Below are 11559 nucleotides of genomic sequence, written 5' to 3'. Positions count from 1 at the left end.
TATACCTATACGAGTAAAAAAATGTATTGTTAATATGATTAGTGTCTTATGAAAGTTGAATCTGTAACCATGCTCTCCTAACAAGAGTTCATATTTGTAGCTTATAAACCATAGTCCCACCATTGAAAGGACAGTTTTGTACTGTGAATGTGATTTTGTTTGTTTTTTACAAACTCTGAGATCAGAGTTGAGCTTAATTGTTATAAATTATTACTTTATTATTAATTGACATACTGTATGCTCTGGTTACAAAACATAACTTATATTTAACGTGAAATATTCCTTAAATTAGTTTCCTGAGCTGCATAAAGCAGTCGAGTTCAATGAGTGGTTAATCCCTGGTGTTGTGTGCAGAGAAACCCTTCAGAAACTGTTCAGTGTTGTAGCAGTTTGTTCCTGTCTGGTGTTTATGGAAGGGAACTCAGCATCTAAGAATAATATTGATATGTACTATATACTCAGTTCATGTCTCCATAACATAACATCAGTAGAAGAGTTTGATGGCAGGGTGAAAAAAAGCCTTGCAGGAAAAATTCTCTGATTTTAAAAAAGCAAAATATTATGAGGCCTGTGCAAGCCCTTTAGGCTTGACTATAAATAGCACAATTTAAATTTATAAATGGAAACAACTATACAGAATAATATTAAAGACACCATTTGTAATGAAAACATTTTATTAAGCAAATTCACTAGATGAAGCAAAGTGAAGAGGTATTTCATGTTATAGCCAACCTGATCTCACGAGAAAATGTAACTATATGAGGTTGCGACTTGTATGATGTAAATCATACAAAAATTAAAGACTTTAAGAAAAAGGTAGCACTTTATTTTTCAGTCCTAGTCCTCATATGTACTTATCACATTAATTACAATAATTAGGTATACACATGAACCTAAACTTAACCCCTGTAGTTACATGGAAAAAATATATATGATCAGTAAGTTTTTTTGTTTTGTTTTACATTGCTTTAACAACTTTTTTTATGTTAAACAAGATGTAACTTATTTTAAGTTTAATGTGATTTAAGTTTAAAAGGTAGTTGATTGTAGCCTACTTAAATTAAGGCAGCAACCTTTTTTTTTCTTCTACTTTTTTACAATCCTACCCAATACCTAAACTTAACAACTACCTTACTAACTATTAATAATCAGTCATTTGGAGTGTATTGAGCCAAAAGTCATAGTTAATAATTAGTTTATAATGAGAATTGGACCCTAAAGTGCAATGTAAAAAAAGTACAATCAACTTGGATGTTTAAGTCATTTCAACTTAAATTACATTAAACTGACTTAAAAAAAATAGTTTATTTATTTATTTTTTATTTTTATTTTAATGAGTTAAAGCAATGTAAAAACATGTCATAACTTATTGATCATCATTTTTTACAGTGATATGGTCATGCATAATAAGGAATTAATATGTGCTTTAAAAGTACTAATAAACAGCCAATATCCATGTAAAATGCATGATTATAAATTAGTTCAGTGAGAACTGGACCATAAACTAAAGTGTTCCCTTTTTTGTCAGTATTTCACCATTACGTAAATTGTCCCTAATTTGGAAACATAATCAAACTTCAGATTTCATGATGCCTCACACAGTTTGATGTAATACAATGGAATCACATCTGACTACCTACTGCGAGATCCATCTCTATGATCCTAAATCCCACAGAAAAGTATGAGGGCCGTCATCCTCGTGCTGCAGGAGTGGAAAGACTGGCTTTGAAGAAGGTGGGCAGTTACCAGAAGAGTTGACAAAAGTCTGCACTGTCCACTCAGAGTCCTCCCACCTAAACCCAGCTTACCCCTACATCTCTCACTCGGCCTCTCACTTGCTCTCTGTGTTCTTTCATCAACGCAGCAGTCTAGGAGCGGAGAACATCAGGAAGCATGGGCCTCGGCAGCAGCAGTTCCAGCGGTTTCTCTCGGCTCGCCTTCATCGCCGCTCTGGCATTCTGCATGGCTTTTGTGCAGACAGGTAACACCACCATCTTCCCATCTAATCATGATGGACTCCTCATAAATGTGTTGACTAGCGTTATTAGGAAAGGTTAATTGGGTTTTTAATGAGCGGGTAATTCTGATTGGTTGGGTGATTTGAGTGTTGAATTGTGTACACTTGAAGTGTAGATCTTCTGAGCCCGTCTTGATGAAGGTTCAGAATTACTTTAGTCATTTTCACCATGTTGACCCATCCAGTAACATGAAAGTGAGGCTGAATAGCAGAAACTTTATTTTAATGAACGTTTGTTTAACTTGCTAGGATTATTTCCATGGGCAATAAAATGAAAAACAAAAAAGGGTTAGTTCATTATTGTAAAAAATGAGTGTTATTGTAAAGCGAACCAAAATAACTGAAATGTTTCACTGAAGCAATCTCAGGATCTTCACAGTGGCGTAAGTGTGCGAGACTCTTGCAGACTGAAACGTCACACTGTCTTCACTGACTCACACCATCTCTTTTTCACATCCAGGTGTTGAACCTGAATGTAGTCTCGGGTTCAGTGCGTACAAAGACAAAGAGTTCGTTTGTTGGACTCTTGAGGAAAACAAGGCATTTATACATCTGAGCACAACGTTCATTTGTACAAAATAAATTAATTCGAATTTAACTACTAAAAAGGTTGCCTTTTTCGACCATCATCTCTAAAATAGGACCTTCCAAATGACATATTAAAATCACAAACCTGCTCATGAAGTGTGAGAAAATATGTTTAAGAGACACTCAGAATTTCCAGCCAGAATACATTTTTTCTTCTTCACATTTTCTAATGTGAACTTATTTGCATTGATGTCATGGGAGCAAAAATTATTCCAAAAGTCTGGATGATCATGATGTCACTGTCTTTTTGGATACATTTCCAGTACATAATGGAGTTTGTGGTGGAATAAATTTATATTGTTTTTATCATTATTTTTTTATTAATTGAATATATTAATAGCTCTGCTGTGCTGTCAATATTGGACTCTGAAATTAGGTGTATGAGGGGACGATTTTGAATGCATGATGCTTCATCTCAATCATAACTATAGCTGTATGGTATTGAGTTATTTGCCTTTTTTTGCTTTAATTGACATTTTTTGGGGGGGAAATATTCATGAAGACGACACATTCTGTCTCACTGAACCTTGTTGACTAGTCCTCATCAAGTCATGTGACCTTCATATAACGCTCTATAAAGTAGGCCTACAGATTGTTTCAAAGCAGCTTCACAGTAATAAACAGGAAAATAACAGAATTAATAATGCAAACTTCAAATTTGAGATCTGTAAAGCAGAAAGCAGTTCTGCAAAGATCATTATTCAGTTCAGTTCAATAACTGTGTAAAGTCAATTATAAGCTGAGAAGACAATACTGTCATTATTCAGATCAAGTCATCCAACATTGATTCAATTCAGTTGATGTTGATTCAATAACAGTGCCAATGCTGATAGATTTATCCATTGTGAAAAAATTGGATTCAGATGTAAAGCAGCTCTACAGAAAACAATAGTGTCATCGTCCAGCTCAATTCAATTCAATTCACTTCAAGTTTGGTTCACCTCTGAGGTCAAAAGCAATAATATTACTAAATACCCTAACAGTGAACATTCTCAGAACTTTATAGCCTAATGTTCTGGCAAGTTATGATTAAATATCTTCCAGTAACCATAATTACAGGTTTGTTCATCTAATGTTAAACATTGTTGATCTAAGTTATCTAATGTTCTCAAAAAATTAGCACAAAATCATTTATACATCGTTGAAGTGTTTTTTTCTGAAACGTTTTAGTTGAACGTTCGTCTAACGTTTTTTAAATCTTACCAGTTTCAGAACGTTCAGAGAACATTCAAACATAACATTCCTATAATGTTTGTAGAATGATAAAATGGAAATTTTCCGTGACAATCATATAAACAAGAAAAACTATTTTTTAAACAATTTAACTCTTTCCCGGCCATTGGCGGAATTTTCCTGCTTTCTGTGTTTTCACTGTTATACAGTAGGGGGCGCTAGAGCGCATCTTCTGAAAGATTACTGAATCTCCTGATCAAAACACAGGAGTTGTAATTGTTGAAGAAGAAAAAAACGATTTTATCAGCTTTTTGTACAAAATGTTGCTTGTTTTTAATAAGAAAGAAAGAGTGAATGACGCTATAGAATTTTTTTTAAAGCAAAGGGTCTGTACTTTCTTTTTTATATATTGTTCAGATAAAAAGCTATTCTGGGGACCATGACATTTTTTGTAAAAATTATAAAAATGGCTGCGGTCGGCAAGTTTTTAAAAGAAAATCTTGGCCGAAAAAAAAAAGATTTAAAAATGTTAAGTTTTGAATGTTCCGTGAACTGAATGGGAACGTTAGCAAAACGTTCTTAGAACACATTTCTAAGTTTAGCTGGGTTCACTGTTTGCTGGGTTTAAAACCTATAGAATGAACAATACTACTGCGTCTGTATGTTTTACTGTAGCGGGAGTAAAGTGAGATGAGGGCATAGACACTGTAGCACACACACTGTAGCGGACCATTGTGTCATTCGCACGCATCTGTCTGTGTGTTGTCATCTCACTGTTGTGTGTTAAAATACAAGAAATGAGACAACGTCCTTGGCCTTGTCCTATTGCCAAATGTTTAAGCAGTTCTTAATAAATATTTAAGCAGGCCATGAAGTGACAAACACACAAAAAAAAGTGTACTTTTTCAAATCAACAGGTTGTGCACTGCATGGTGACGCCGTGGCGCGTGCTTTTCCACAGACTTCATAAACAAGCTTGTTTAACTTGCAGTACTGGCTGTGTTTCGGCCGTTGGTTCCTCGGCCTCTCTGACCACACAAGTGCCTGTTTGTACCCTCGAGTGAAGGGCTCATTGATGTATCGCTGGCCTAGTGCCCCAGTGTGCCGTACCTACAGCCGGCTTCAAGTCCAGAGAGTGTGTGTCTCGCTGAGCAAACACACTATTATTAAAAATACTCATACGCTGGCCATCCCCAGCTCGCTGACTCCAAATATTAACCTTTTATTTTAAGATTTTGGGTGGAATATGAGCATTTTAGCATGTTTAATGGCATGGAAAGGTGGTATAAGTGGCCACTACATGTAAATACGTCTATTTTGGAAACCTAATAGAGTTTTCGATGGAAAAATGAGCAATCAATGTGTGTCTTGTTGAGTTAGTTTTGGCCTGTGCCATTGTTTAGTTATTTAAATATATTGGTATTATTAGGGCCAGAGCACCGATGGACACTATTGGAATTGATCTGTTTATTACTTATAGTATTCTTACTTAGTAGTTATTAGTTATTTAAAGTTTTTTTTTCTTACTTGTAGCTATTTATTTAAACATATCACCCGAGGTTATTTTTATTTAGTTACTTATTTTGATTTGTTAATTAAATATATCATCAGGTTCTTTTATTTATTTAGTAGTCTTACTTGTAGCAATTTATTTTTATGATCAAAAATAGTCGTACGTTGGCCATAAACCCAATTCGCTGATTCCAAATATGACCCTTTTATTTGGGGTGGAATATGAGCATTTTAGCATGTTTAATGGCATGGAAAGATGGTATAAGTTTCCACTGCATGTAAATATCTCTATTTTCTAATTATGCTTTCAATGCACAAATGAGCAGAATACGTGTGTCTGCTTGTTGGGTTAGGTTCAACCCATGCCATTGGGTTGTTGAAGCAGGGTCAGGCAGATATCCCACTATTTATCCATGTTCTCTCTGTCTGTCTTTGTCCCTTCATTTTGGGGTCAGAAACGTTGTCCATAAGCTGCCCTTTGGGAACGCTGGGCAAGCGGTAACATAGGAAATGGGCTTTGTGCTCCGTGAGTATGGTGTAAGTGAGAAAAGTCGCATGGCTGTTCCATGCCTGTGGGAGATGTGGAATGTGAGTGAGAGATATGAGGAGAAGAAGAGTGGAGAAGAACGCGCAGGACAAGATACCATAGTGAGAAGCGAGTGCTAATCCTCTATAAAGATGCATATTGAGTCATACATATGTGACTCACATCTATCTATCTATCTATCTATCTATCTATCTATCTATCTATCTATCTATCTATCTATCTATCTATCTATCTATCTATCTATCTATCTATCTATCTATCTATTTATCTATCTATCTCCATCTATCTATCTATCTATCTATCTATATATCTATCTATCTATCTATCTATCTATCTCCATCTATCTATCTATCTATCTATCTATCTATCTATCTATCTATCTATCTATCTATCTATCTATCTATCTATCTATCTATCTATCTATCTATCTATCTCCATCATACTTCTCTATCTATCCATCCATCCATCCATATAATATCTATCTATTCATGCTTGTAGATAATATTTACTCATGTAAATATATAATCTTAGGTTATTTTTTATTATATTTATATTTGCCATTCTTACTAGATATCATTGTTATTTATATCATCCTAGTTGCCTTTTATTTAATTATTTAGTATTCTTACATGTATATTGGTTATTGAAATATATCATAGTATGTTCTTTTCATGTTCTGTGCCTTTCCGTTTTGGGACGATTTCGTGAAAATAGCATAAAAAACATTCTCAAACTGTATATATTGTGGATTCACCTTCGTTTCTTTCCTTCTATCAGAAACAGTGGCTGATTCCTCCCCTACACTGCAGAATGATAACCAGGACACACTATCCGGTGCCGGAGCCATCGATGTGACAACAAAAGTCCCTTACCAGGACCCGACGGGAAACACCTTCTCCTTTGACTATGGGGACACACAATCACAAACCCCGGATGAGGAGGAAGGTAAAGTTACTCCACCCATGTTCACATACTGTAGCCTACTTATTACTGAAATAGAGCATATTTTATGTTTACTAGCTCAGATACTAGCTTGGTAATCCTTCTCCAGCCATTGAATATGGTATAAGTCTTTGTTAAAGAGAACTTGGTGTCATTATGTTATAGTGTGTGAGTGACAGTTGTATTATTTCTGTTCTCAGTTGTGCTGGGGCCAGGTGCCATCACAGCTATCGTCATCGCAGTGTTCCTCGGAGCCTCTGTTCTTCTCGCTCTCATTGTGATCACGCTCCGGAAGTTCACTGCCTCTTAGGAAGGGACATTTGTGTTTTCATTTTCTCCCTTCCTCAGTCTCATCTCTTCTCTTTGCTCTCCTTATTTTTCCCTCTCCATCTGTACTCATTAATGGCAGGTCCCTCATGAAATGGTTGTTTGCAGCTGTTCTTTACTGTTACTCTGAGACATGTTTTGGGATTTATTTCCCATAATCTTAAAAATAAAGGTTCATTATTGGCATCGATGGGCCCATGAAGAACCATCCATGGAACCTTTTCATTGCACAAAAGGTTAGTTGACAAATGTTATTTAGATTATTAAAATGTTCTTCACACTAAGAAAAAATGGTTCTTCTATGGCATCACTGTGAAAACCTTCCTTGAGGAACCTTTATTTTTAAGATGAAACCTCAAGACAAAGCAAACCAGACTGAGTCTGAACAAAAGGGCACTTGCAATCAAGAGAGATTATGGGTGCATTTATTTTGTGACCATATTATCAATGTAGATATCCTCTTGTAATTAGGTTTAGACTGAAAGATAATAGGGTTGTTTGTTTGTTTTCAAAGGTAAAACATATTGACATTTAAAGATATAGATATAGTTTACCATTCATGTGCAACTATGAAGATCAACTAACTTTTTTTTAGTTCTACTGTCTTCTAATCTAATGTATACCAATTCCCAATTTTTTGCCATTACATTACAATGATTTCTGTAAAATTATTGTGTGTGTGTGTGTGTGTGTGCGTGTGTGCGTGAGAAATCAAAGCAGTCTTTGAGAGTGAGTGTTTTAACTGAACTTTTATACATAAACTGATGAATTTGTGTGTAACCTTGTGATTAGTCACTGAACAGATTAAAAGGCCATGTTTAATCCTCCTCCAAGAGTGTTTTTTTTTCACTCTTATTGAGTGCTTATTATGCAAAATAATTGGTTATTTAGCATGTTGTTGCCTTTTCTCTTTATTGTCAGTTGAGGAGGAAGAGAAACAGCCCTAAAAATGAAAAGCACATGTTAAAATGTAGTACCTTAACACAGTAGAGTCTTTCAACAAATAACATTATTATTGTTTAGACTTTAAAATATTAATATTTTATATTGCATCTTTTAGATATTATCTAAACACTTAATAATACGGTTCCATTAGTTAACATGAACTAACAATGACAAATGTTTCTAAAGCATATTAATCTTAGTTCATGTTAATTTCAACATTTGCATTATCAGAATCAAAAGTTGAATCTGTTAATTGAATTGAATTGACCTGAGCTGACTTGAACTAACAGTGAATAGTTTTTTTATTTATTTTTTATTAGCTAACATTAACAAGGAAGATTATATACCTAGGTTAACAAATCATGTAGCCGATTGCTCAAGTCATGTTAGCCTATCTAATCTGTTGTAAAGTGTTACCGATATAAGACTATTAGGCTACATTGAAATGGTTCCAAAGCTAACAGATACCACAACATTTAAATTTAGTTTGTGTAATGTTTCGTTGTCACCATGACTGACGATTATTTTGAAATAAAGAAACATTTGATGTTAAGAAAGAGCATACTTTTGTTTACCTTAGCCTTGGCGGACCACCAAATAACATCTATCAAAATCCTCTGTAGTAACTTTTCAAAAGTGTTAATGAGTTAGTCGGTAATTTGAATCAGCTTGCATATCGGCTCGTTGGTCTAGGGGTATGATTCTCGCTTAGGGTGCGAGAGGTCCCGGGTTCAAATCCCGGACGAGCCCTACTTTTTCCTCTTTACTTTGACGACACGTTCCAGTCAATTCCAGTATTGAAATATGTGGACTCTTTCTTTGACTTTTCTTTTTAAAAATAAAAATGTGGCAACTAGATTTAATAACAAGCTGCCGCTCCTTCAGCGTTCATTTCAGAGTCGTCAACACCCTCGCTAGTATGTACTTACAGCACCTCTTTGTGGTGAAAAAAACATGCAGCGTCCATCTTGGACTTTATAATTATTTATATTGTAGAATATGTTTCCTTGGCATGAGGCAACTTGTTTTGTTCCATTCCTTTCCGTTTCGTAGACTCAAAAACATTGACCCCGACGTGATTTGAACACGCAACCTTCTGATCTGGAGTCAGACGCGCTACCGTTGCGCCACGAGGTCAGTAACAACATGTAGAAATTAACCAGACAATATTTCTTATATAGGACATGACATGACAGTGCGCAGGTTGTTTACGCAATTTAACTTATAACCAAAATAAATAAATTTCGTTCCCTTAACATATGAAGTCGAGGCCACAATAATATATTTTGTTCTATACAGATAGGATCTCGTGGCCACGAAATAAGGATGTCGTCGTTACCTCGAAAAAAATATCTCGTAGACGCGACATATAAACACGTTCCCACGAGTTTATATGTCGTGGCCACTAGGTGAACCGAATGTCCCCTCCCGGTCACCGTAATAAGCGTGATAGCTTGGACAATATTACTATGACGACATGGCCGGTTAGCTCAGTTGGTTAGAGCGTGGTGCTAATAACGCCAAGGTCGCGGGTTCGATCCCCGTACTGGCCAAGTACATTTTCCTATTTTCCCCATGTTTGTTCTTTTTACAGTAATAGTCAATAATCAAAACGGTGTTTACAGGTCATTACTAAAGAGCGAAAAGACGTCAAAATAAGCCTATGCATGTCAAATGTGAAATGAGTGATTATGTTTATTTAAAAAAAATGTTCTTTTTAACTTCTTGTGTACTGCATGTGCAAGATTCTAAATGTTCAACTGTTTTTTCTTTGAAACTGATACATTTATTAAAAATGTCTTACATAATATAAATTAAATTGCGGAGAGTTAAATTATTGCTGCTTGTTTGTTTGTATTTTGGATTTGTAAATAAATCTGAATATCTTTCAACCTGTGCTAAGAAAGTGTTCTGCAGAAGACTCTGGCCCCTGTTTTCCAGGATTACTCTCTGATCACTCACACTGCCTGGCCTGCAGCAACTGTCAGGCATGTCATGCTGCACTTGCTCTTGCGCTTTTCTCTTTATCTTAGTGCTTTGTGTGCTGGTCAGTCCTGTGTTTCAGATAGACGTCCTTAGGCAGACTGAGAAGCAGAGGGAGATAAGGATAAAAACAGAATGCACACACACTTCACTCTCTTTTTTTCTTGAACAAGCCCTATTCTCTTTTTCAAAGATTTAAAATGCTTTATGGACTAAATTATGGAATGGGAACGAGGCATCAGACTGTCAGGGACTACAAAAGAGCATCAGGTCGTGAGGGACTGACAAAAGAAGCTGAACAACGGGGCCCTTGTCACATACAAGTGCATGTGAGCTGATCACTACAGGGCCCCCAGTTTCTATTTATAGTCATGTAATCTTAATTTTTTATTTTTTGGTTTTTGTTTTTAAATTCAAACCACTAGTCTCTTCAATAAATAAGGGTTGACTAGTAGGGCCCTCAAAATTATTATTATTATTATTATTATAATGGCTTTTAAAGTTAATAATCCAAATGGTGATTATATGCCTTTTTGTGAGGGTGTATATTTATATTACAAAATAATCTAACATACATGTTAAATGCAAAATGCATTTCTTGTGCACCACTGATGTAACAAATTCTAAATTCAAGAGCTACTAAATATACAACTGCATCCTATATGAAACTTATATCTTTATCTACAGTTTGATATGTATATGATCATTGATTATATGAGATTTTATTTCTGTTGTTATTATTAATGACATTTATGCAACATTGTTTTATGATCTAAATGGTCAGAATTTATTTTCATTTTTGTTTAGGGCCATATCTAAAGACCCGTTCCCAGTCACACCAAGGACGAACTATAACAATAAAGATATGGTTCTAAAAATCTTTCTAAATATAAAAGAATAGCAGATTCCACACGAATAAGCCTATAATGATAACACAGATGAATATCATTGGACTCACTCTCAGAACGATTCGTTCCAGCGGATGAAAGATAAAAACATTGACAGCCAATCAGAATAAGAGCTCAAGCATTTAAAGTGACAGAGGACAAACTGCAGAGCGCTCCAAATAATAAACAGGGCTAAGTTGATTGGTCTATGATGCTTTTGAGAGAAACACATCACAGAATGTTATTGTCCAATACATTGATTATCTTTATATATATATATTGTTCTTAGGCTGAACGGGCCTTAAAGGGCATATTGCAGGGTTTTGTTTTTTCAGAATTAATATATAACCTTGTATGAAAATACCATATGAAGAGTAAATGCATGATTAAAAATTGTTTTGCCAGACATAAGGGCACAAATTTAGTAGAAAACGTGACAGTTTCCTTGACCGTGTTGAAAAAACGCTTTTTTTTCACCATCGCGTCATATTACGTCACATGGGGGAGTCGTTTGCCGGCTCTGCGTTCGCTCAGTGCAGAATAGGCTGGTATTATGTTGAAGCGGTCGTGATTCAGTGTGTTTTCGGTGGTTATTGTATTTCAATTAATAATTATCGTGATAAATGACTGTGAATTAT

General features: G+C 35.2%; 1 protein-coding gene across 1 annotated transcript; it reads left to right on the top strand.

Moving 5' to 3' along the window:
• Positions 1-1471: 1471 nt before the first annotated feature.
• snorc (secondary ossification center associated regulator of chondrocyte maturation) lies at positions 1472-7933 on the top strand. The gene is made up of 4 exons (XM_079613160.1): positions 1472-1734; positions 1865-1981; positions 6615-6782; positions 6980-7933. Exons 2-4 carry the CDS (start codon positions 1894-1896, stop codon positions 7087-7089), a joined length of 366 nt encoding a protein of 121 aa, XP_079469286.1. The 5' UTR covers positions 1472-1734; positions 1865-1893; the 3' UTR covers positions 7090-7933.
• Positions 7934-11559: the final 3626 nt, after the last annotated feature.

The sequence above is a fragment of the Phoxinus phoxinus genome, assembly GCF_949152265.1.
Source record: "Phoxinus phoxinus genome assembly, chromosome: 5".
In the NCBI taxonomy this organism is placed as follows: domain Eukaryota; kingdom Metazoa; phylum Chordata; class Actinopteri; order Cypriniformes; family Leuciscidae; genus Phoxinus; species Phoxinus phoxinus.
Note: the sequence above shows the minus strand (reverse complement) of the source record. Positions and strands in the feature narration are given on the sequence as shown.

Excerpts from the sequence above, each read along its gene's own strand:
- snorc (XM_079613160.1), top strand. The coding sequence starts at position 1,894 with ATGGGCCTCGGCAGCAGCAGTTCCAGCGGTTTCTCTCGGCTCGCCTTC. Across the intron at positions 1,982-6,614 it reads CATGGCTTTTGTGCAGACAG|AAACAGTGGCTGATTCCTCC; the intron begins GTAACACCACCA and ends TCCTTCTATCAG. Across the intron at positions 6,783-6,979 it reads AACCCCGGATGAGGAGGAAG|TTGTGCTGGGGCCAGGTGCC; the intron begins GTAAAGTTACTC and ends TTCTGTTCTCAG.